The 27,500-nt window shown below is 45.6% G+C and overlaps 2 protein-coding genes across 3 annotated transcripts in view; both read right to left on the bottom strand.

Moving 5' to 3' along the window:
• si:dkey-112e17.1 overlaps nt 1–4,144 on the bottom strand; it is a 24,744-nt gene extending 20,600 nt beyond the window's left edge. The window contains exon 1 of the mRNA XM_027026626.2: nt 3,849–4,144. Within this exon, the coding sequence (XP_026882427.2) occupies nt 3,849–3,929 (81 nt within the window). The 5' untranslated portion in view covers nt 3,930–4,144. The remainder of the gene's footprint in view (nt 1–3,848) is intronic.
• A 244-nt stretch (nt 4,145–4,388) lies between these two features.
• The window catches only part of zdhhc8b (zinc finger DHHC-type palmitoyltransferase 8b), a 43,320-nt gene continuing 20,208 nt past the window's right edge, over nt 4,389–27,500 (bottom strand). For both annotated transcript variants that reach the window (XM_027026615.2, XM_027026616.2), the window contains exons 2-11: nt 12,581–12,702; nt 12,116–12,273; nt 11,727–11,899; nt 11,243–11,345; nt 10,814–10,905; nt 9,713–9,845; nt 9,423–9,528; nt 9,192–9,301; nt 7,702–8,762; nt 4,389–6,822 (exon numbers count right to left, since the gene is read on the bottom strand). In XM_027026615.2, the coding sequence (XP_026882416.2) occupies nt 6,663–6,822; nt 7,702–8,762; nt 9,192–9,301; nt 9,423–9,528; nt 9,713–9,845; nt 10,814–10,905; nt 11,243–11,345; nt 11,727–11,899; nt 12,116–12,273; nt 12,581–12,702 (2,218 nt within the window). In that variant the 3' untranslated portion in view covers nt 4,389–6,662. The remainder of the gene's footprint in view (nt 6,823–7,701; nt 8,763–9,191; nt 9,302–9,422; nt 9,529–9,712; nt 9,846–10,813; nt 10,906–11,242; nt 11,346–11,726; nt 11,900–12,115; nt 12,274–12,580; nt 12,703–27,500) is intronic.

Raw genomic sequence — 27,500 nt, 5'->3', positions numbered from 1 at the left:
GGATGAGTCTCACTCTGTACCGGAGTAAACAAACAACAAACCAAACAGAATAAGTCCGAGTCCGTCCCATCCCCCTGTTTCCAGAAACAGGTGCTATCTAGGACAGCTTTGTTTTGCATTTATACTATTGTTCCAAGACACATGATGGTGGAAATGTTAGGTGAGATATATTCACCAAATGTGCTCAGAAATGAGTATCACCGAGTATTGCAGCACAGCCTGAGGTCCCCACGGTGGGCTGCACCAGTGAAGGTCTGTGGGAAGACAAGCTTGCTTTATTTAGAGTATTCACAAATCAACCAGTGCAATTCATCCACAGAAGAAACCAATGGAAATTCTCTCTCTCTCTATCTCTCTCTCTCTTTCTTTCTCTTTCTTTCTTTCTCTCTCTCTCTCCCACACACACACACACGGACAAATCCAACATTTAGGAATTTCAAACCCACGCCGATCTCTCCTCACAAAGTCAAGTCCGAGTGTTATTCGATATTCAGTAGATCATTGTGTACCGTCTACTCACATACACACCACCCCACCATACACCCACACATACACACAATGCACACACAGTGAAAATACTGAAACAAACACCTCAGCATTGGCAGGATAAACAAAATTACAGTAATCCCACATCTCCAAACATCAGCTCAATGACGGAGTATTTTTTCTCCCCCAGGAGACGGATGGTGGAATAAATTTCCAAAGCCTGTTTTTCCACTGTTTGAAAAACACAACTTAAACACAAAGGGTAACAAAGGCAGAATTTAGCACAACTCCTCAGGCATGTACCAACGGAGACACTGGGTACACTCACACACATTATATATACACTCACATTATATATATATACACACACACACACTCACACATTATATATATACACACACACACACTCACACATTATATATATACACACATTATATATATACACACACACACACACATATATATATATATATATATATACATATATATATATATATATATATATAGTGTGTGTGTGTGAGTGTATATATATATAATGTGTGTGAATGTATATATACACACACATTATATATATACACACACATTTTATATATACACTCACATTATATATATATATATATATATATACTCACACTCACATTATATATCTATATACACTCACACACACATTATATATACACACACACACTATATACACACACACTCACATTATATATACACAATCACACACATTATATATATATACACACACACACACACAATATATATATATATATACACACACACATTTTATATACACACACACACACACATTATATATATACACACACACGCACATTATATATATAGACACACACACACACAAGCGCACACACACACACACACACACAAAGAGCACCCTTTGTTTGTCAATTCTCCTTGATCCACCCAGTTCATGGAGACGGACCTATGAGGTGGAATCCCGTGCCATCGGAGAAGCCACAAGTCACAAGGCATGCTGTAACACACTGTCCACCTCTCCACCCGCCTGTCCACCTCTCCACCCGCCTGTCCACCTCTCCACCCACCTGTCTACCTGACCACCCACCTGTCCACCTCTCCACCCGCCTGTCCACCTCTCCACCCACCTGTCCAGCTCTCCACCTACTTGTCCACCTCTCCACCCACCTGTCTACCTGACCACCCACCTGTCCATCTCTCCACCCACCTATCCACCTCTCCACTCGCCTGTCCACCTCTCCACCCGCCTGTCCACCTCTCCACCCGCCTGTCCAGCTCTCCACCTACTTGTCCACCTCTCCACCCACCTGTCTACCTGACCACCCACCTGTCCATCTCTCCACCCACCTGTCCACCTCTCCACCCACCTGTCTACCTGACCAGCCCTTAGATATCTCTGCTCTAATACCCCACAGGTAGTGGGCAGGACATTAAAGGAGGGAAGACTCATATGCTGCAAACCTCAGTCACACTGAGATGTTATTAAACCTGTAATAACACCTGAATTAATCCTTTATTATACCTGTAATAACACTGGAATCAAACCTTTATTACACCTGTACTAGCACCTGAATTAAACCTTTATTACACCTGTAACAACACCTGAATTATACCTTTATTAAACTTGTAATAATAGACTTTATTACACCTGTAATAACACCTGAAGTAAACCTTTATTACACCTGTAATAAGACCTGAATGTAACCTTTATTACACCTGTAACACCTGAATCAAACCTTTATTAGACTTGCAATAACAAGGAGACCTTTATTACACCTGTAATAACAACTGAATTAAACTTTTATTAAACCTGTAATAACAGAGACCTTTATTAAACCTGTAATAACACCTGAAATAAACCTTTATTACACCTATAATAACACCTAAATTAAACCTTTATTAGACCTGTAATAATACCTGAAATAGACCAATATTAAAACCTTAACACATCGATCAAGATCTACAGCACCACAGTGCACAGGTATAGTGGCAAAATGGTAATATGTGAATTTATAAACAACCTGGCAGCAGTCAAACTTGGTCAGGCCCCTCCCCCTCCAAGAGCCACTCGGTCAGGCCCCTCCCCCTCCAAGATCCAGTCGGTCAGTCCGCTCCCCCTCCAAGATCCAGTCGGTCAGTCCGCTCCCCCTCAAAGAGCCACTCGGTCAGGCCCCTCCCCCTCAAAGAGCCACTCGGTCAGGCCCCTCCCCCTCAAAGAGCCACTCGGTCAGGCCCCTCCCCCTCAAAGAGCCACTCGGTCAGGCCCCTCCCCTCCAAGAGCCACACTGTAACTGACTCTGTTGTAACTGATGAAACCGAGACTTCTGCTCTGACTGACAAACTGAAGTGTTTTGTTCATTTTGTTCATTGTCATTAAAAGTGTACCGTCCCGGTCGGAACCCGTCCGAGCTACCGCTCTGCGCTGAGGACCATAATAATAACAATAATAATAATAACAATAATAATAATAACAACGACACACTTCATCTTTATCCATCCGCACCAGCCTCTACCAATAACACTGAACACGAACTCGACCTTGTGAAGGAGATCCGGGAATATCGGTATAATTCCAAGCGGGATTGAATTATTATCATTTTTTATTATTGTCAAGGTTGTTTACAACCGAGCTGAAGCACAAGATAGCGGTGCGTGAACACACGCGACCAGAAGTATCACGGACAGCGTGCGCAGTACGTTTACTGCGCGCGGATCAAACATCATTTCAGGACTTTAATGACCCAGTTTGTCTCACTTTTAAATAATCACGTTTCATGTCCAGATCATGAAGAACGCCACCGTGGGAGCTGTGCTCCGCGTGGGTCTGCGCTAAAGGTGTACACGCGCAGAGCGACGCACACTGCAGCGTTCAGGACAAACGCCTTCCGTCACTTCTCTTGTGAAATCCACGTGGAGTGTTTTAAAACTTTTAAAAGGCCAGCAAAGTATATTAACCCTTTAATGGGGGTTGGAAACACACCTTAAATAAAGGAACGCTTGTCAGGTGTATCGCAGACTGTGTATTATAGACTGTTTAGCACAGAATGGCGAACACAGCGCGAGTCGCCTGTCACGCTCGAGCACGGGCTGACGCCGCGCGACCCTCCACCGGAGCGGACCGCACGAGTTGCGACGGTGCACGCTCAGCAGGTCAGCAAGAGGTTCGCACGGACATCAGAACTAGAAAAGAAAGTCCATTATCTGTTTCTGGCGCGTACGCTGAGCTATGCGACCTAGACAAGAGTTTTTCCTCGCGCGGTTTTCAAACACACATGTCACCATTAATCTGCCTTGACAACATTTTAAAACGAAACAGTTTAGAAACAGCAAAGTGGAAAACCCGCCGCCGAAGCTCTACTCACATGTTTGGAAGCACATCCAGCCGCCCACAGCAGGCAGACTGTCACGTAAAGGTTTGCGTTGTCAAGTCTGCAAAGCCTCATTTTCTCAACAGCACGAGTGGCGACGCTCGCGGGACTCAGCGCAGTGCTCCCATTCACCTGGGAGAGCGCGGGGGCGCGCACGTAAACAACAGAGGAGGTCCTGCGCGGTCACGACAGCCACCAGTTTATTATTGTTATTATTATTATTGTTGTTGTTATTTATTTAGCAGCAGTACAGGATGTTGGCTTCTCGTATGTAGGGACGCGCTGCCCGGGCGGCTGCCTCACCATGCCGTTTGCTAAGGCTGAAGCGGTGGGCGTCCTTCGAAATGAAATCTCGAATGTCGTATTCATCCTCAACACCAACTTTAAGATCTGAACTGACGTTTGTTGGCAGTTGCAGGCTGCGAGGTCATGTTTACTGACGATTACATGGAAGTTTAATTGCATTTTCAAATCGCTCATCAACAAGCGACACCAGGTCACCATTTTCCAGGGAAAGTGAGTCTAGGAAAGACGTTTGAACTTTCAGGCTATATTTATTTGGTTATTTCTTTCTTTCTTGGATGAACAAAAAAATAACAGCTGTACCTTGATATCAAACTATATTTTCATTTCTTTAGAACACAATTCTTCATTTAAACAGGAAACAAGTCCCATATTTCTTCTTTTTTTGTTATCTATAAGAGTACACACTGAACACCCTCCCCTTTCAGGATGGTACGCTGTTCCAGACAGCGAGGGTGAAGCCAAGGGACACATTTCATCGGGCAAGAGGGAACTTTTGATGATACGATGACACAAAACAGCCATTTTCAGAGTTGTGGATAACTCACTGACTCACTCACCGACTCACTCACCACTTAAAGTATATAATTACATAACCGTTACCAGATCATCATAGCCCCGTCGTTTCCAATTATATAGTACGTCAATAACAACAGTAAGTTCCAATGTTTTTCGCAACTTTTAACACTAAATTCAAATCTCAAAAATTTGGAGATGCGCCCAGTGTAAGGTTGATCCAATGGTGAACAGATATAACCTTTATGAACAGATCCAACTCTACACTCCACACAGTCTGACTCGGTAGGATGGGAGAAGACAGTCCTAGGAAAACTTTTGCATGTCATATCCGCCTGTCCAAATTCCTGGATGCAAACGGTTCCCAACATCAATAATAAATGGCAATGAATACTATTCACTTACACATAAATTATAAACAATGCAGAAAAAATTCACTCACAATAGAAACAAACTCCAAATTTGGATATCTGTATAAAAAGTGAAATGTAACTGAAATGTAGGGTATTAAAAATCAATAAAAAAAAGATGATTTGTATGATTTTGTGAGGTGAAGCCGTAAATTATACAGTAGCTGTATCAGTAATTATAAATATCATAAAAATACAAAAAACCTGGATGTTTGTGAACCTCTACAATATTTGTGGCATTAAATCAAAATCCAAATTACAGAAATATTCTTTTTTGTTTTGTTTTCCCTTGTCTTGCCGCAAGGTTAAAGGTCTCGTAGCTGGTACTTGGAGATGCTCAGACCGACCCGTGTGTGTCTGGTCTGTACAACAACTGAAGACTCGATACTGGCATAATCCTGTAACTTGATGTGTCCAGTGCATTTACGCTGTAACACGATTGGCTGTGATGTGTCCAGTGCCTTTACGCTGTAACATGATTGGCTGGGGCATGTCCAATGTATTCCTGCTGTAATGTGATTGGCTGTGATGTTTCCATTGCATTTATGCTGTAACACGATTGGCCACAATGTGTCTGATGCATTCCTGCTATAATGTGATTGGACATGAGGTTTCCAGTGCATTTACACTGTAACACAACCGCGACATGTCCGATTCCTTCCTGCTGTAACATGATTGGCCGTGATGTGTCTAGGGCACAGGTGTTCACTGCACTTTGCTCTGGGTTGATGAAAAAGCAGAATGGCATTACTCGCGTTCATGTCTCCTAGCAACAGCACACTGATGTTTCCATGGTAACTTCACTAAATGCAACAAACTTTCTCACCACTGTCTGAGGACTTTTTATGGGATAAGAAGAACTGATTGGACGAGTTTATAAAAGAAATCCAGAAAGGAGAAATCCAGATTAAGTGAAGTGTCAGAGACTGTGGTAGTGTTACATATACTGGAAAGTAATATTCCCACTTCTCACACAACGGCAGACAGAGCGACCGGATCAGTTCCGATCCACGGTATAAGTGAGCACCTTTTCATTCCATAAGAAACAACCGACTGATTACAGCTAAATGGACATTTGAGTATTCAGCCCTTTTTGGAGAAAAACTTTAAATTTGATACTGCTCTTGTGTTTTTAAATCGTCACTCTTCTGTGTTATCGGCTGAATAAATGGGGACAATAGAGCCGATACACGTCCGATTCTCACTTACACACTCCTGATCTTAAACACACACACACACATACATGAACAAACACACACACACACACACACACACACACACACACACACACACACACAAATGATGTTTTTGCCTTGGTGTTGGTTGACATCAAATCATGTTGTAACTCCTCTGTTTCATCACCAGAGGGCAGCGGTAAGCACCTTGAACAGTGAAAAACCCCTCTGATTGGACCAACAGTCCCCTGTGAGCAAGGCTGTGACTGGTCATTTACAGTGTTCTTTAATGTTAAAGTAAAAAGAAAGAGAAGCCCTCTTCCACATTAGCACAAAAGGAGGCAGCGGTGTCAGTCGCCATGGCAGTGCTTCGTCACACAGGGATTGGTTACTTCACCCATCCATTAAACTGAAATCTCATACGTGGTCCCGCCCACTCCAGTCACTTTTTTGACGTTGGTGTGTGGGCCGGGACTGAGGGCGTGTCCAGTGGATGCCCCTAGGTGGCAGTCTCGTGCTCGGCCCTTTGGTTGCCCGTTGACTTTACTTTGACCCAGGTCATCTCTACAAATGAAAGGAAAAACAAAGAATAAATAATACTATTATTTATTGTCTTTCACAAAGTACATTGTACATGAGATAATTTGGTTAAACTGTTCAATGTGACCAAGAGACACAGCGAAACATTTGGAGGCAATTCAATCTTTTTACATCTCCATCAGACTGCCCGTCTTATCAGTTTTATATAGATTTCCCTTCCATAAGTGTTCCCTTATGCTGTTAGTATTGATAACCTGTTATTGTTATTGATAACCTGATTACAACACTAAAATCAGTGTTGATGTGATGATTGTATGTTGTCATTTTCTCAGGATCTGGCAACTACATAAAAAGATGCTGACAAAACTCATTTGGCTAAATATACAGTACAAATATAAAAATGTTTACTATAAACACAATAATGTATTCAGGATAAGCACTTAGATGAAAAAATAAACTGAAAATGGAGTTTTTACTCAAACATTTATCTGACGCTTTTATCCAAAGTATCTTACAATTGTGACTGAACACAACTTGGGTAACTTTTTGATTACTAGTCCAGTACCTTCACCACACAGCTGCCACTTCCACAATCAACAGCTCCTGTTTTTCCCCTGAGTTTCCTTGCACAAGTGGATTATATGTAATCTCCTCAGATTTATGTCCTTTAGCCATGTTAGATGCACAACAGAGAGAACTTTGCAAGGCAAGTGTATTTGTCTGCGTGCTGGTGTTTGGCCGAGTGCGCGTGTGACGTGCGTCTGTGGCCGAGTGCGCGTGTGACGTGCGTCTGTGGCCGAGTGCGCGTGTGACGTGCGTCTGTGGCCGAGTGCGTGTGACGTGCGTCTGTGGTTGAGTGCATGTGACGTGCGTCTGTGGCTGAGTGCGTGTCACGTGTCTCACCTCATGCCCAGGTGTGGGGACTCCGCCCTGTCCCGTGTGCTGAAGGACATCTTGTGGTGTGAGTAGGAGGGGGAGCGAGGTGATGTTGAGGGAGAGGCGTGGGGCAGGTGAGGAGGGGAGCGATACACTGGATCTCCTCCCTGGCTCCCTGCGCCTCCTCCTTCCGTGTGCAGAGAGCTGGAGGAAGTCCTGGGCGCTCTGACCAACGACGACGCAGACGAGTGAAACCCAGGGCTGCGCTGGGCATACCCGGCCATGCCCACGCCCACTCCAACGCCCATCAGGTTGTCACGGGAGCCACATACCGGCGGAGTGGGGCCCCTGGATGTGGGACCTCTCTGGTTATCAGGGTAACAGGACCCGGGGGGAAGTCCGTATGCCGTTCCGCTACACCCGTCAAACACGCCCGAGTCGTTGGCGTAAGTGGGCTGCACGTGGGGGCGGATGCGTCGGCGCGTGAACTTCTCACGCTCCTCCACCTCCTTCCTCTCCTGGATGGAGGCCATGATTGTTCTGGAGAGGTTGTCGTAACGCACGGGTGACGGGTCCCGCTCTCTCTCTCTCGGACGGGGCGACTCACGCCCATAAGCCACACCCACACGGACAGGACTGTAGGGGTGTGGGGCGGGGTGGCACTGTGGCTCGGGTCCTCGCACGTGACACGTTTTTGTGGGCAGGTAGGGCGAGTGCAAGCCCATGGATGGTAAGCCGGGATGTGCTGTGCACTCGCCCCCAGAGGGCGCTGTGCTGGGGGCCAGCAAGCTGTCGTAGGACAGGCTGCTGCTGCGGTTGGACAGCGTGCTGGGAGAGAAGAGTACACGTTGTGGCGTGGAGGTGACTGTGTTGGGTTTGCTGCCCCCTAGTGGCGCACGGTCGGCCCTGTGCGGACCTTGTCTGACGGACCGGGGCGCGGTGCTGATCAGGTCCAGCTGAAACGGAGACGACTGGAAGGTCCGGCGGAGCGGGGCGGAGCCGTAGTCCGGCAGGTCCAGGTTGGGTTCTGAACGGTAGTCGTGGGCACGCTCCTCCAGAACAGGGCTGCAGTCGTCTGACATCACGATCTGATGGGAAGTGAAAATAAAACAGACCACAAACACGTCACACGGACGCGGAGTATTTAAGTGAGATTTTATATATATATATATATATATATATATATATATAAAAAATAAATTAGTACATGGGAGAGAGACAGAGAGTGTGTGCGTGTGCATGTATAAGTGTGTGCACACGTGTGTGTTTGCATGTATGTGTGTGTGTGTGTGTATGTGTGTGTGTTTGTGCTGCGCGCGTGTGGTGTGTGTCTGTGTGTGCGCCGTGTGTGTGTGTGTGTGTGTGTGTGTGTGTGTGTGTGTCTGTGTGCGCGCTGCGCGTGTGTGTGTGTGCGCAACGCACGTGTGTGTGTGCGTGTGTGTGTCCTGCTGAGCGGGTGTTAAGTAGTTTTTTAAGTGGTGAATGTGTTTAGTAGTAGGCAGCTGGGTTATGTTCACCTTTTCTCCTGTAGCATGGTAGTGCACCTTTGGCATGGTGCCAAATACCGGCCTGTATTTGAACATGGCGGGTGTGGAGGGGTTGGTGGGCTTGCTGGACAGAGAGCTCTCTGGAAAAGTGGAAACCGAAAATTAGAGTTAGGAACACTCCAAGAGGGTTGTGACATAGCAACCACCAGAGGGAGCTGTAAGCTCAGTGTAGTGAAACTGGACTGTGTGGGCGGGGCCTGCCTTCACTGGAAGTGAGCTGGCTCTGGAGGTGGTGAGGGCGTTCAGCTTTTGGAGGAAGCGGAGGCTGAACGTCCATCCCCTTCTCCCCATCCAGACTGATTTTAGACTGAAACAGATCCAGTTCACCAGTTCCATTATTTCCAGTGAACTCTGGGAGAATCAGTATCTATGTGCAGCAGAAGTCACTGATGGGGAAAGTCAGGATCTGGACTTCCAAAGTTTTCCAGAACAGGGATGACTTTGTTTCAGTTCGTGACCTTGATTCTGTAAGCAGGAATCTGCTCATGTACCTTTGACCTCAGGATGTTGCCATGGATACCATTGTCGCTGATCTTAACGGTGACGTTGCGTTCGGAGAGCACGGGCTGCAGGAATGGAGGTTTGACGGGTACCGTGGGCGTCTTCCTGGGGTTGATGGTGTACCTGCAGACACAGTGTTCAGTCACAACCACAAACAGCATTTATTAACAAGCACACACGATGGGTAGCTAGCTATTTAAAACAAACACACAAACAAATAAATATGGGGAAAAAAAATCTAAATTTGCTTCTTTGGTTTCATGGGTTCCTATGTAAGTCATATGAAGCTTTGTTTTAGCCAAGCTAAGAGACGGAAGAGAAACAGCACTGGCACCACATCCAATTCACTGTAATTAACACACAGTGGTCATGTTAGATATTTAGAGGCTGGACTGGACATGGATGGACAAGACTCCTGCTAATCTGTTACTCTGTGTGTGGGGTGACCGTGAGATTGCACACTGACTACAGCTACGTCACTCATCTGCGTCTCAGCCTAATGGGGGGGTGTGAAGTTATACACCAAAACAGGACACACATCGCCCACACACACACACACACACACACACACACACACACACACACACACACACACACACACACACACACACACACACACACACACACACACACACACACACACACACACAGTTTCCCTGCAGAATTCCTTTGTTTCGTCCTATATGTTAAGGTCAAATGATTTCCGACCAGACAACAAAGAACATGTGTAAGTTTCTCTGGGTAAAAGAAAACACAAGATGCTGTAAACATCTACAAACATTTCAAACGCATAATACATACATTACCATGAACTCAGAAAAGTGTGAGGACATGTATCTACCTAGTGTGACTGAAATAACAACTTAGAAGTGGAAATATTACCACATTAGTCAGACCTCTGGGTTCTAAATGCGCGTTGGCCCAAGATGTCAACTGTTCAGGGCTCTGCGCAGTCAGAACACATTACTGAGTAAAAACAGATCAAACTGTCTGCGTGACTGTCAGATACGAGGTAACCAGTGCAACTGACCTTTACGTGTGTGTGTGTGTGTGTGTGTGTGTATGTGTGTGTATTAAAACATTTCATCTACCTGGGTGCTTGGGGACTGCAGAGAACATGTTTCACGTTGCCACAGCAACCTCGAGTGAAAGGATTGACTCCACCACGGAACTTTCCTGTTACCTGTAAAGGGGAGAGAGAGAGAGAGAGAGAGAGATACTATTTGTTTAGTTATACTTTATTAATTTGTGTTCCAGACGTGACACTTTCACACCATACAGATAATAAATAATAACAACAATAATAATAACAATAATAACCAGTGCAGTGTGTTGCGAAATTCTCCATATTCAAGTGTGTGGAGCTGTTACAGTGTAAACAGTGTAAACGGTGTAAACAGTACTGAGTGTCTGAATAATTTCTCAGTTTGTTAGAAGGTCATGATTGAATATTGGAACAGAAGTTTCTGTGTGTTTGTGTGTGTGGGGTTGTGTGTGTGCGCGCGTGTGTGTGTGTGGACCTGTTCGTTAGTGGTGCGACCCCTGGCCACCAACACCATGTGAAACCCTGTGAGGCCCATAACAGGGATGAAGAACAGCCCAGCAATACACATCACAACCAGGCTGAGGGGAGTAGTCAAGGAACACGCACCACACACACACACACACACACACACACACATCCATACACCCACCCATACACACACACCTCAATTATACCAGTCTTCATCAGAACCCTGGTTCCAACATATAGTGTGTATGTCGTCTGTAAGAGATAGTGTGTTCAAAGTAACCCTCGCTCACATTTCAGAAAAGACTTCTAGGAAAATACCTCTTTTTCCCCAGAATATAATTACATTAATATATTAATATAATTACATTACAGGGTGGCATTTCCAAAACCTGTTTCCTGTCTGTGGCGATGAGCTTCTGATGGAAGCGGGAAGCTTTTTGCTTTAAACCTGAGGACCTACTTTTCCTCTGAGCAAACATGTGGAAGGATACGTGACAGTGGTGTGCAGCGTGCCGAGTCCTTCCAGGTGGCGTAACACAAACAGCAGGCCGAAGGAGAACACGCCCACCATGTGGGCGCTAAGAGACAGCAGGAAGAGGAAGAAATATCGGTAGTTCCTGCGTCCGATGCAGTTGTTGACCCACGGACAGTGGTGGTCAAAATCCTGCAAGGAAACACACCATCCCATAAACATCTTAACATGTAAACACAAACAAGTAAACACTTTCAAATTGCATATGTATATGTGTGAGCGCGCATGCGTGTGTGTGTGAGCGCACGTGCGTGTGTGTGTGTGTGTGTGTGTGTGTGAGCGCACGTGCGTGTGTGTGTGTGTGTGTGTGTGTGTGTGTGTGTGTGTGTGTGTGTGTGGGCACCTCACCTCCACACAGTTGTCACACACGCTGCAGTGGGAGCAGCGTGGAGGTCTGTAGAAATGACAGGTGGAGCACCACTTCATGCGCACCTGGATTCCCTTCACCTCCACGTTCTTATAGAGGGGCGCCCTGAAGTCATCATCTTTATCCTCATCCTCGTTTGCTGAGGGGGGGGGGGGGGGGGGGGGGGGGGGGGGGGGGCGAGTCAGTATTCAGTCACGTGAGGGAAGACCAGAGGGTCTATTGAACAGCCACACTGGCACATCCCAGCATCCCACCACCCAGGACAAGCCGGACTACAGCCAATCAGGCCAGCTGATCAGTCACCTCGACCCCACCCCCCAAAACCCCCAATCATGTTACAATAATCTGAAATTGACACTGGAGCAGTTAACAGCCAAAATTCCAAACAAAGTTGTGAAGGATGTTCAGCCTGTAGTTCAGAAGATGAGAGTGAGACAGACACTCACCCCTGGGGAACACGCCAGGGTCCATGAAGGTGGCCATGCTGAAGTTGGCCAGGACGAAGAGGAAGACGACACCATTGTAGAAGGGGACAGCAGGTGAGACAGCGTCAGTCAGCCAAGGACACCTGAGAGAGAGAGAGAGAGAGAGAGAGAGAGAGAGAGACAGGTGAAGACATTCTCATACCAGCACACCTGAGAGAGAGACACGTGAGGACATCCTCATACCAGCACACCTGCGAGAGAGACAGGTGAAGACATTCTCATACCAGCACACCTGAGAGAGAGACACGTGAGGACATCCTCATACCAGCACACCTGCGAGAGTGACATGTGAGGACATTCTCATACCAGCACACCTGAGAGAGAGACACACGTGAGGACATCCTCATACCAGCACACCTGCGAGAGAGACACACGTGAGGACATCCTCATACCAGCACACCTGCGAGAGAGACAGGTGAGGACATCCTCATACCAGCACACCTGCGAGAGAGACAGGTGAGGACATCCTCATACCAGCTCACCTGCGAGAGAGACAGGTGAGGACATCCTCATACCAGCACACCTGCGAGAGAGACAGGTGAGGACATCCTCATACCAGCACACCTGCGAGAGAGACAGGTGAGGACATCCTCATACCAGCACACCTGCGAGAGAGACAGGTGAGGACATCCTCATACCAGGTATGATGAGACAATAGTCTGAACATTTGGAACAAACAGTGCGCCTCAATCACAGCACTGCCAGTTGAACGCAGTGAAGATAAGTTCACAGTGAAACACAGTTAGTATCTGTGTGTGTTCTCAGGACCTGAGCGGAGCAGTTACCACAAGAAATGTTCAGATGAACAACCTGTGCAGACATGGGCCCATCTTCACCTACAAACACACCTGTGGCCGAGCTTTCTTCACTACTCTTCTTAAAGTCTCTGACAAACAACTGACTCCTTCCCTCCACTGACCGCTCCCCTCCACTGTGGAAGTGGTGCTCAGCCCACCTGGTAGACAGTAGTGATGCAAGACTTGGTGAGCACGTGTAGCTTCATGTGAACAATAAAACCACCCCCCTGGTCAGAGAGGTCATAGGGTATTTCATATGGGTTTCTAAGGGGTTTTTAGAGAGTTTCAGCTAGGCTCCTAAAAGGGGTTGAGAGGAGGCAGAGGCTATAGTTAACCCTGCAGCAGTGCCCAGTTACACTGTACTACATTCCCTTCTATTTACTCCAGCAGAACACAGCTGACACGCAGGGTGTCTAGTCTGTGTGCGTGTAAGAAAGAGAGTGTGAGTGACAAAACTGAGATCCTGAGAGCAAACCAGCGTGAGATTTGAAGGAAAAGTGCTTTATAAAACACACACACACACACACACGTTACAACTAGCAACTAAATGTTGCCATGGCTATTGGCAGTTATGAAGACACAGGAGACTGATGTATAAACTGTTAATAAATACTGCAGAGACACAGACACATTAGCAGATAAGACACAAACCCGGAGAGCATACCGTCCCAGAGTCTCACTTATTTCTCACTCGACTGTCTCTCACTTATTTTGTATTTTCCTTCTGAATCTGAAAGAGTAAGACAGAGAGTGTGTCCATGTGTTATTAAATCCCTGAGTGTGCAGGCAGTAGGTCAGAGCGACATGTCCCGTAGTCACGGTAACACACAGTCCAGTTCAGGAACTCCTGGCATCCTCAGTCATGCCCCCGGACTCTCTACTGCACCACTCACTTCCTGGTTCCAGGTTTTATAGCTTTGACTTAAAATGTTACAACACCAGGAAGTGGGACTCGTCTGCTGTGTGTGTTTGTTTGTGTGTGTGTATATATATATATGTGTGTGTGTGTGTGTGTGTGTGTGTGTGGCATCGCGAGGACATTTTGAGTATTACAGGACCATTCAGAGCCTATGGAGGGGACCACTGTCTTCAAAAACCCATCTAAATCCAGAGAAAAACACTTAACAAATGACAAACACCAACAAAAAAAGTTCTAGAAGAAGAAGATTTGTCAAGCCAAATGCAGCGGCAGGAATATGGGAGCACGTTCTAGAACGCTCTAACGACTTCCCAACAATAACACACTGTCATAACACACTGAAACCTTAGGGAATGTTAAGGAAAAAAGCACCAGCATATACTGGAACCAACGCGTACTGGACGAGACAGCACATGAAGGATGTCACAACATAAAAATTCCCCATTACTGTAGTGATCAAAAGAATGCACTGCCTGTTCATTGTGTATTGGTCCTGTCCTGTATTTATTGGATGGTATTGTACTGCACTGCCTGCACTTGTGTAGAGTGTTGTCTGTTGCACTTGTTTTGTTTTACGTTGCTCCATGACCATGGTCCGGGAGGAACGTTGTTTCGTTTTGCTGTGTACTTGTATATAGCTGAAATGACAATAAAAACCTTTTGAACTTGAACTGGTGTAGACAGCAGACCGTTGCTTTGTCCGTCAGACACACATGGCCAAGGTAAACACAGCCACACCGGACCAGAGAGAAAATCCAGCTGCCTACAAACCGTGAAAACACTCCTTTAGCTTCTACCACTCTACACCTCCCCACTGCCAGCCAAAACCCACTCAGCACCTCGACTAAAGCCCAGTGTGAAGATGAGAGTAACGTGGACTCTGGGTCTACATGCAGGGCAGAGCCGAGATGCCCAATGCCCTGAACTTGGGTCCGGGTGAGTTGTATTGCTCAGGAATTCAGTGCAAGGTCAAGATGTCAGTCTCTGTTCCTACAGACTCTGGCAAACATCCTCAAGTGAAGATCCAGTGTGCTGACGTTTTGCCAGAGGGGATATGGAGGGTGAAGAGGGTGGGAGTTCATTTTGGGGCTTGACATGTAACATGTCTGTCTTGTGATTTCTTTACCTGTGTGTGTGTGTGTGTATGTATGTGTGTGCTTGTGTTTTGTGTGTGTGCGCGCGTGCATTGTCTTTGTGATTTACAAAGTGAGCATTCGGCAAAAATCAGTGCCGATTGAAGTTGAAGGGTGTGACTAGATTTTTAAGAGACCACTCCCCTAAGAGATCACACCCCTAACATTTACATTTATGGCATTTAGCTGATGCTTTTTTCCAAAGCAACTTGCAATTATGACTGAGTACAACTTGAGCTCAGGGGCCCAACAATAGAAACGTGGTAGTGGTGGGCCTTGAACTGGCTACCTTCTGATTACTAGTCAAGTACCTTCACCACTGAGCTACCACTGCGCTAAGAGAGCAGAGACCACACCCCTCACAGCCAATTAACTCAAGGAGAATTAGACATGTTGAAGGTCATGTCCCCCCACCCCCAAAAACCCAAGAAAGCATAAATGCTGTGTACATGCATGTATATACATCATAACAGAAGCTAGCAGCTGCAGTCTTGTTTCCAGAGAGCAGGATGTGATAAATTCATGTGTATGAAGCTACATATTAATTATTCAACATAACACCCCTACATCCCCGTATGACCTAACTGAGCCCACCAGAGCCCACCTGCAGAATCCGGAGAGGGAAGCGTTCTATAACCAGAGAGAGGAATGTTGTGTATCCTGACAGGGAAGCGTTCTATAACTGGAGAGAGGAGCGTTCTGTAACCAGAGAGAGGAGCGTTCTGTACAGACTGCTGGAATAAGCATTATATGAAGACAGATGTATGTAGGGAGAGTCATTAATCTTCAGGCAGCCGCTCCAACGCAGTCAGACCAGACGCTCAGACTCCAGGGAAACAGATCCCATCTTCATCAGTGGGGTATCTACCTCCTGCACACGCCATGGGTTCTTACATCAGCATTTTAACACGCCAAGTGAGCACTCAGCACAGTGTGTGCGCGCGCGTTTGCGTGTGTGTACCAAATCCTTAGCCTCATGCTGTCCTGTAAAACCTGTTTATGAAAGCCCTCATGGAAACACCTCAAATCAGGTTCTTAATTAGGTTCTTAATTAGGTTCCCTTCATGTTGACACGGAAACTGGCAGCACTTTTTGATCAAAATAGTCACAAGAATCTAATGCTTAATCTAGGGGTCCAGCACTAATGATAACCCTTAGCTATGTGTGCAACCCTAATCCCACCTAATCCGGGTGCAGTTTGCTGTGTGTATGACAGATTAGGTTCAGATTACTCGCTCTGAGCAGCCTGTTCCCAAACCTGATTAGCAGCAACGCTAACGCTAGCATTTTCCAGTGTTCTGAGGCTCAGGATGGGTTTTTAGACTTCTGGATTCTCCACCATCAGACGATGCTGAAGCTGTAGATTAGAGAGTGGATAATATATTCAACAAATCCATGTCTATAATGTCTTAAACTGTAATACTGTTATTTAGTCTCTCTCTCCCTCTCCATCCCTCTAATGAGTGTACAATCTTACTCCATTTAATTATTTTAGAGCTGATACCACTTCTTGCCTGATTTAAACATCTACACTAACATTTACAAATACTGCATTTATCAGGCTCTCTTATCCAGAGCGACACACACAAGTGCTTTGTCATTTCCTCATAGATACATCCTAGTACAGTACAGTAGGTCAGAGTCCAAGATACCAATGAACTAGAATACTGTAGAATACAAGGATCAGTGCTGATGCCTAGAAGTGTAACACATAAGCTCTATAACAATAAGTACTAGAATTAGTCAAGAGAGGAGCAGTCAACGTCAGTGTAATAATCAAGTACTAGAATTAGTCAAGAGAGGAGCAGTCAACGTCAGTGTAATAATCAATAAACAAAACCCTACAATAAGTACTAGAATTAGTCAAGAGAGGAGCAGTCAACGTCAGTGTAATAATCAATAAACAAAACCCTACAATAAGTACTAGAATTAGTCAAGAGAGGAGCAGTCAACGTCAGTGTAATAATCAATAAACAAAACCCTACAATAAGTACTAGAATTAGTCAAGAGAGGAGCAGTCAACGTCAGTGTAATAATCAATAAACAAAACCCTACAATAAGTACTAGAATTAGTCAAGAGAGGAGCAGTCAACGTCAGTGTAATAATCAATAAACAAAACCCTACAATAAGTACTAGAATTAGTCAAGAGAGGAGCAGTCAACGTCAGTGTAATAATCAATAAACAAAACCCTACAATAAGTACTAGAATTAGTCAAGAGAGGAGCAGTCAACGTCAGTGTAATAATCAATAAACAAAACCCTACAATAAGTACTAGAATTAGTCAAGAGAGGAGCAGTCAACGTCAGTGTAATAATCAAGTACTAGAATTAGTCAAGAGAGGAGCAGTCAACGTCAGTGTAATAATCAATAAACAAAACCCTACAATAAGTACTAGAATTAGTCAAGAGAGGAGCAGTCAACGTCAGTGTAATAATCAATAAACAAAACCCTACAATAAGTACTAGAATTAGTCAAGAGAGGAGCAGTCAACGTCAGTGTAATAATCAAGTACTAGAATTAGTCAAGAGAGGAGCAGTCAACGTCAGTGTAATAATCAATAAACAAAACCCTACAATAAGTACTAGAATTAGTCAAGAGAGGAGCAGTCAACGTCAGTGTAATAATCAATAAACAAAACCCTACAATAAGTACTAGAATTAGTCAAGAGAGGAGCAGTCAACGTCAGTGTAATAATCAATAAACAAAACCCTACAATAAGTACTAGAATTAGTCAAGAGAGGAGCAGTCAACGTCAGTGTAATAATCAATAAACAAAACCCTACAATAAGTACTAGAATTAGTCAAGAGAGGAGCAGTCAACGTCAGTGTAATAATCAATAAACAAAACCCTACAATAAGTACTAGAATTAGTCAAGAGAGGAGCAGTCAACGTCAGTGTAATAATCAATAAACAAAACCCTACAATAAGTACTAGAATTAGTCAAGAGAGGAGCAGTCAACGTCAGTGTAATAATCAATAAACAAAACCCTACAATAAGTACTAGAATTAGTCAAGAGAGGAGCAGTCAACGTCAGTGTAATAATCAATAAACAAAACCCTACAATAAGTACTAGAATTAGTCAAGAGAGGAGCAGTCAACGTCAGTGTAATAATCAATAAACAAAACCCTACAATAAGTACTAGAATTAGTCAAGAGAGGAGCAGTCAACGTCAGTGTAATAATCAATAAACAAAACCCTACAATAAGTACTAGAATTAGTCAAGAGAGGAGCAGTCAACGTCAGTGTAATAATCAATAAACAAAACCCTACAATAAGTACTAGAATTAGTCAAGAGAGGAGCAGTCAACGTCAGTGTAATAATCAATAAACAAAACCCTACAATAAGTACTAGAATTAGTCAAGAGAGGAGCAGTCAACGTCAGTGTAATAATCAATAAACAAAACCCTACAATAAGTACTAGAATTAGTCAAGAGAGGAGCAGTCAACGTCAGTGTAATAATCAATAAACAAAACCCTACAATAAGTAGCGAGGTCTCTGGTCATTTAACTCCACACACACGCTGATGTGTTCTTTTTTTTCCACAATGTTTTGTATGTTTTTTTGTGGTTTTTAATAATATCTTTCTAATAAAACAGTGTAGAAATATGGTTCAAACATTCTCTGAATCTGTGCAACTTGCCCTTTAAATTTTGTTGATATTAAGAATAAAGAGCCTATGAGAGGTTATTATAGCGGTTAGATTATAGGTTATAGGATTGATTTGATTATTGATCTTGTGACCACATTGCAGTATATATTTTCAAATGGGTGAAACATTTACATTGTACAAGGCCACTATGGACATACAGAAGGACATGGTATACAGCCTAGGCTGTATTAATCAAGCTCAGAGAACATGATTGTGAAATCTTTCCTTTTTCAGCTCTCAGTTCTACTAGAATAACCCAGCAACTACAGGTCATTAGCACTAATGCAAAGCCAAGAACACACACACACACAGACACAGACAGACACAGACACACACAGACTCTCACACACACAGACTCTCACACACACTCACACAGACAGACACACTCACACAGACTCTCACACACACAGACTCTCACACACACAGACTCTCACACACACAGACTCTCACACACACAGACTCTCACACACACAGACTCTCACACACACAGACTCTCACACACACAGACTCTCACACACACAGACTCTCACACACACAGACTCTCACACACACAGACTCTCACACACTCACACAGACAGACAGACACTCACACAGACAGACAGACACTCACACAGACAGACAGACACTCACACAGACAGACACTCACACAGACAGACAGACACTCACACAGACAGACAGACACTCACTCACACACTCACACATGCTCACACACACACATGCTCACACACACGCACTCACACACACGCACGCACGCACGCGCGCACGCACGCACACTCACGCGCACGCACACTCACACGCACGCACACGCATACTCACACACGCACACTCAGACACACGCACACACACACACGCGCGTGCGCACGCGCTCACGCGCGCACACGCTCACGCGCGCACACTCACACGCGCGCACACTCACACGCGCGCACACTCACACTCACACGCGCACACTCACGCGCGCGCACACTCACGCGCGCACACACACACACACACTCACACACACACACACTCACACTCACACACACTCACACTCACACACTCACACGCACGCACACACACACGCACGCACTCACATGCACGCACGCACATGCGCACACACACACACACACACACACACACACACACACACACACACACACACACACACACACACACACACACACACACACACACACACACACACACACCCTACACTACATTCCTTGCTTATTTTAAGAGCAGCTGCAGCTGCTGTGGGTGTGGGAAACAGCAGAGTCCAGCACTCAACGTCCAGCAGAGAGTCCAGCACTCAACATCCAGCAGAGTCCACCAGAGTCCAGCACTCAGTATTGATAATGTGGTGGTTCTGAATTCATTTTTGCGGAGTTTCTTCCTTTACAGTCTGGGCCTGAGTTCACTTTCTTTCATAATGGACAAACACTGCTGACTATTGGCTGTTACTAAACAATCAGCTATCAAATGTCTTGTTTTATTGGCTGATACCATTACTTGGCTGATGGGTTGTGTCCCTTTACACAACTTATACTCAAATAATACTCATATGACTGTCCTTTGCCCAGTACTGACCACACCACAGCCCAGTGCTGCTACTCAGGTTACTGGCAGGAGTGGGAGAGACTATGTGCGCTGCATCCTGAGTTTCCTGTGGAGCAGGAAGTTTTCTTACTGGCGAGCAGAAGGCCGTCTGTTGGACTTTTGGCCGTCTGCTGTGCTTTGTCCTACGGTTGCTACAGCAGTGTGAGCAGAGAGGAGAATCTGTCTGGGGGGGACCCTACACAGGATGGGACGATGGAGGGCTGCAGTACTGACCAGTACAGAGCAAACCTAATGTGTGCTGTATTGTTTGTCTGCGCTGTGTATTGTGTACTCTGTGCTCTGTACTCTGTGCTGTCTATTGTGTACTCTGCGCTGTGTACTCTGCGCTGTGTACTCTGCGCTGTGTACTCTGCGCTGTCTGCTGTGTACTCTGCGCTGTGTACTCTGCGCTGTGTACTCTGCGCTGTGTACTCTGCGCTGTGTACTCTGCGCTGTGTACTCTGCGCTGTGTACTCTGCGCTGTGTACTCTGCGCTGTGTATTGTGTACTCTGTGCTGTGTACACTATGCTGTGTATTGTGTGCTCTGCACTGTGTATTGTGTGCTCTGCACTGTGTATTGTGTACTCTGTGCTTTGTACTCTGCGCTGTATATTGTCTACTCTTTGCTGTGTGCTCTGTGCTGTGTATTGTGTACTCTGTGCTGTGTATTGTGTACTCTATGCTGAGTATTGTGTACTCTGCGCTGTGTATTGTGCTGTGCATTGTGTGCTCTGCGCTGTGCACACTGCGCTGTGTAGTGTGTACTCTTTAGTGTGTACTCTGTGCTGTATATTGTGTACTCTGCACTGTGTACTGTGCTGTATATTGTGTACTCTGCGCTGTGTACTGTGTACTCTGCGCTGTGTACACTGTGCTGTGTATTGTGTGCTCTGCGCTGTGTATTGTGTACTCTGCGCTGTGTATTGTGCTGTGTATTGTGTGCTCTGCGCTGTGCACACTGCGCTGTGTAGTGTGTACTCTTTAGTGTGTACTCTGTGCTGTATATTGTGTACTCTGCACTGTGTACTGTGCTGTGTATTGTGTACTCTGTGCTGTGTACACTGTGCTGTGTATTGTGTACTCTGCGCTGTGCATTGTGTACACTGTGCTGTGTATTGTGTACTCTGCGCTGTGTATTGTGCTGTGTATTGTGTGCTCTGCGCTGTGCACACTGCGCTGTGTAGTGTGTACTCTTTAGTGTGTACTCTGTGCTGTATATTGTGTACTCTGCACTGTGTACTGTGCTGTGTATTGTGTACTCTGTGCTGTGTACACTGTGCTGTGTATTGTGTACTCTGTGCCAGGCCCCTCCCCTCCCCAGCCAACCCACCTCCTTTCACTCTCCACAAGTCCATTTTCCTCCCTTATTTAAAACATCTTACAGTCCAGCCACATCAGCTCAGGGATAAGAGTTTGTGTTAACCTCCAAAACACACACACACACACACACACACACAAAAACTGTAAGCATGCACACACTGACGAGAATGTGGGGAGTTTTATCACGAAGTGGCATCTGTGACCCATTCCGAGATTTTGAACAAAGATCCCAGCTGTTTTTCCTTCTTCCTGTCCGGAAGTCCAGTCGCAGCTCCACTCAGACATTGTTTTAATTCCGCCCCCCACTTCACAACATCACCCAAAGGAACTCAGGAGCAGATTTCTGTAACCAAAGGACAAGCAGCAGTGAATGGAATTTTAAAGAAAACCAGTCACATGACTTGAAAGACTAGGAGGACCTCACCACCCTTCTGGACAAGAACACGTCAGCACAAGCAGCTCTATTCAACTCCAATTAACAACATCTCTCTATAACCCTCCTCTCCCTTCCTCTTTCCTCGTCTCTTACTCCTGAAGATTTCATCACCTTCTCTGAGTTCCTCTGCTCCCACTCTTCCCAGCAGTCCTTTTGCTCTGCTCCCACTCTTCCAATCCATGTTCATCCCCCTACATCCAACTCTCTGGCTTCTTTTTCTCCTTTCTTCTATTCCGACTACATGTCTGCTGAATCCCATTTCTTCAACTCTGTTCCAGATGATTTCAAGAGATCTGCTTCCTTTCATCTCAGTCATCATCATCAACTCCTTATCCTCTGGACATGTATCAACTGCGTTCAAAACTGCCAGGGTGGTACCAATTCTCAAGAAGGCCACACTCGACGGCTCCAATGTTACCAATTACAGACCAGTTTCACTTCTCTCTTTCCTCTAAAAAGCCCTTGAACGAGCAGTTTACAATCAATTGTTTCTTTCCCTCACCCAGAACCAGCTGCATGATCCCAATCAGTCTGGCCACAAACTGGCACAACAGAAACGGCCCTCATAGGGGTGACTGAGAAACTTCATGGTGCTGATGGTTTCAGTCCTATCTGGAGGGACGGTCCTATCAGGTGACATGGAGAGGATCCACATCCAATCCATGTAGACTCTCCACTGGTGTTCCACAGGGCTCAGTATTAGACCCCCTTCTCTTCTCTTTGCAAACTCGCTCTCTTGGTGATGTAATATCTTCTCATGGTTTCTCCTACCACTGCTATACTGACGACACCCAATTATTTGTTTCTTTCCCACCCTCCAACACACAGGTCTCCAGATGTATCTCAGCATGCTTGACTGACATTGTGTCATGGATGACAGCCCACCACTTGAAGCTAAACCCCAGTAAGACCAAGCTTCTGTACATCCAAGCCCTAACCATGACCTCATGGTTTCCTTCAAGAACTCCCTGGTATCACCATCCGAAGCTGCCGGTAGCCTGGGCGTAACTTTGGACAACCCGTTGTCCTTCTCAACTCATGTTTCTAATCTTACCCGGTCTTGCAGATTTCTCCTTTGTAACATACGAAGTGATCTCTTGTGATCTCAAAGCTAGACTACTGCAACTTGCTACTTGCTGGTCTTCCTCTAAGAGCCATCAAACCTCTACAACTTGTCCAGAATGCAGTAGCACGACTAGTCTTCAATCTTCTGAAGTTCACACACATTACTCCACTGCTGCGCTCCCTTCACTGGCTCCCAGTAGCTGCACACATCAGATCTAAAACCTTGATGTTTGCCTACAAAGCCAAAATTGGACCAGCCTTGAGTACTCCGTCCTGGATCCTAGATGGTGGAACGAACCATCTGGACAAAGAGAGAGCATGAACTCTGTGTGTGTGTGTCTGTGTGTGTGTGTGTGTGTGTGTGTGTGTAACTGAAGGCGTTTCTATATGTGAATCCTGAGGGGTCCATGTCCTGCTGCTTTATAATTTACAACCTTTGACCAGGAAAACTCAGCTGTTGGCTCAACAGTGACACGTATGCACACACACACCCACACACACCCACACATCTACACCAACAGCAGCCACTGCTACACTGAGCAGCTCTACAGCTCTCACTCTCCAGGCTACCTGACTCTCTACAGCACACACTCTGCTCTCTCCTTTCGTCTCCGCGCTCTGAAGACTGCAGGACTGCACAGTAAAGCCCTGAGATTCACACACACCTCCCACTATAGGCTCCACTCATTCCAGCCCTGAACATTCCCCACAGTAGCAGATAAGAGGAAATACTGGGGAGAGTGGGAACAGTCATGTGAGCAGTACAACAGCCGTAGGAACAGGGCATCGGGAATCTAGGGTGCATCCAGGGAATCGAGCATGAATCCAGGGTGAATCGAGGATGAATCCAGTGTGAATCCAGGCTGAATCAAGGATGAATCCAGGACATATCCAATGCAGATCATATTCAGTGTATAGCCAGTGCAGATTCAGACACAGATCCATCTGACACTATAGGACACACCAACTCTTAAGGGCTCTGTTTAATAGAGTGATTAGAGAGAGCAGTGACACACACACACACACACACACCTACCTCCCCAATCTCACACACACACAAAACCCCCCAATCACACACTCACACAAAACCCCCCAATCACACACTCACACACTCACACACACACACGCACACACACACACACACACACACACAACTCCCCAATCAATCACACACACACACACACACACACACACACACACAAAACCCCCCAATCACACACTCACACACACGCACGCGCGCGCATGCACACACACACACACACGGACACGGCACCTCTGTGTGTGGTAGCTTCCTGTTAATAAGACACAGTTTCCTGTTTATCCGTGTTGAACAGGTGCTGCTATTCAGGGCATGCATATCTAATCAGCTAATCAGACAGACTTAGACAGGCAGACAGTGATCCATTAATCCAGAGAGAAACTACATTTGACTTCAACATCCCTAGGGTTAAACCACACACACCTAACCCAGATTACAACAGAGAACACAACACGGAGTGTTCTCATTGCCTAATAGCTGTGAAGGTTGGTACAATATAGCCAAGCTTCACTCAAGTGCTAAAATAAAGCATTCGCTCTAGGTCTGCATGGAAAGACATGTGAAACACACACACATACACACACACACACACTTTAGGTCACTCCTACTGCACCACAGCTGAACACAAGCAGTTTCTTTCATTGAAAGATACACCTATAATCAGAAACAGCAGGTACAAGCACAGATAAGACACTATGAACAGAACAAGGTCTCACGTGAGACGCTGGAGGACCAGGACAAAGACATGACACATGGGCTACAGGAACATATACAAACACATACACAAATGAGTCTTACTGGCAGGTGGACAGTTAAGACACTTGTGGACAAGACTGGAGAACAGAGGACTCCAGCAACCCCAGTGTGCGGGGTTACATGCAGGGGACGGGGCAACCATGGATGCTTCGAAACCCAACATCTACACTAATACTCATTTAGTAGCTCAGTGTTCCCACATCCGCAAGAGATAACCAAGGTACAACACACAGGATGACAGAACAGAGGGGAGATACCACCATCATCAACATCATCATCATCATCACGGCCCAAAACTGGGAACCGAGACCCAGTGAGTCCGTGCACCAAGCTCAACACCAAAGCTGCTGACCTGACATTGAAGATCCTGGCTAAGCTGGATGCCCATCGTGTCAGACTACCAAGACCATATCAAGAACCTGACAGGCTGCTGCAAACCAAAACCGCAACCTTACAAGCAACCTCTACTGTGACCCTCATGGAAACCAACCAGTTGATAAACTCCACAGCAACACTGGTACACAAGCAGCTTTTCTTAGGGGTCAACTCTCTCCTTCTTAGGCATGTTTATCTGTGTGTGTGTGTAAGTAACTGGTATTCACTGGAGAACACAACTTCATTGCACACTTTGCAGTGACAATGATAGTTAAGCATCACGTCAGATGCCTATGAGACAAAGGTCTTTAAGGAGCAGTGGTGGACCACACAGTGAGATGTTATCCAGCTCTCAGGAATGCAGACAGGTGTGATAACTACAGAAAAACATTCCCCACTCGCCCCTTGTCTCGGATGTTGTTCCTGGGATCTGCTTTGTTTCACTTTCACAACAAAATATGATATGAGCAGAAAATGAAAGGACACGTGTAGTCACTTGATATCTAAACCCTAGTAAACCCTGGTAAACCCTGGTACCCTAGTAAACCCTAGTAAACCCTGGTACCCTAGTAAACCCTGGTAAACCATGGTACCCTAGTAAACCCTGGTACCCTGGTACCCTAGTAAACCCTGGTACCCTAGTAAACCCTGGTACCCTAGTAAACCCTAGTAAACCCTGGTACCCTAGTAAACCCTGGTAAACCATGGTACCCTAGTAAACCCTGGTAAACCATGGTACCCTAGTAAACCCTGGTACCCTGGTACCCTAGTAAACCCTGGTAAACCCTGGTACCCTAGTAAACCCTGGTAAACCCTAGTAAACCCTGGTAAACCCTGGTACCCTAGTAAACCCTGGTAAACCATGGTACCCTAGTAAACCCTGGTAAACCATGGTACCCTAGTAAACCCTGGTAAACCCTAGTAAACCCTGGTAAACCCTGGTACCCTAGTAAACCCTGGTAAACCCTAGTAAACCCTGGTACCCTAGTAAACCCTGGTAAACCATGGTACCCTAGTAAACCCTGGTAAACCATGGTACCCTAGTAAACCCTGGTACCCTGGCACCCTAGTAAACCCTGGTACCCTAGTAAACCCTGGTACCCTAGTAAACCCTGGTAAACCCTGGTAAACCCTGGTACCCTAGTAAACCCTGGTAAACCCTGGTACCCTAGTAAACCCTGGTACCCTAGTAAACCCTAGTACCCTGGAGTAATGACACCCCAACCCACACTAACCTGTATTATTATTATTAATGTATTTATATAGAAACACGTATGTAGAGTGGGTTGTAATTAAATAAATTTTGTCTACTTATTCTTCTGTTATCATATTAGATAAACAGAGAAGAGATAAATACACGCACACACACACACACACGCACACACGCACATCTAAATACACATGTATACATACACACAACTAAGCAGGTTTCTAATACCCTTGAAACCATGAGTCTCTATGCATGTCTTAGCTGTAATATTGCACTTTTATATGTAATATTGTCTTCTTTTTTTTTTTAAGAAGTTTTACAGAGTTTATAATGTTCAATTTGGAGTTTTATTGTTCTGTAATATTCCTAAACTCTCTTAGTCTGTAAGCTTTGGCAATACAAGTACTATTAAGCACACACAGAGAGAGAGAGAGAGAGAGAGAGAGAGAGAGAGAGAGAGAGAGAGAGAGAGAGAGAGAGAGAGAGAGAGAGAGAGAGAGAGAAAGATAAACAATTTATCTGTGGTCTATAGATTCATAAAACCCACACGCACACAAAATCGCCCACATCATTAACAGATCCTGAGCAAGAAAGGAGAAGTT

The sequence above is a fragment of the Electrophorus electricus genome, chromosome 9 (assembly GCF_013358815.1).
Source record: "Electrophorus electricus isolate fEleEle1 chromosome 9, fEleEle1.pri, whole genome shotgun sequence".
NCBI classification, from domain to species: Eukaryota; Metazoa; Chordata; class Actinopteri; order Gymnotiformes; family Gymnotidae; genus Electrophorus; species Electrophorus electricus.
This window is presented reverse-complemented; position numbering and strand designations above follow the sequence as displayed.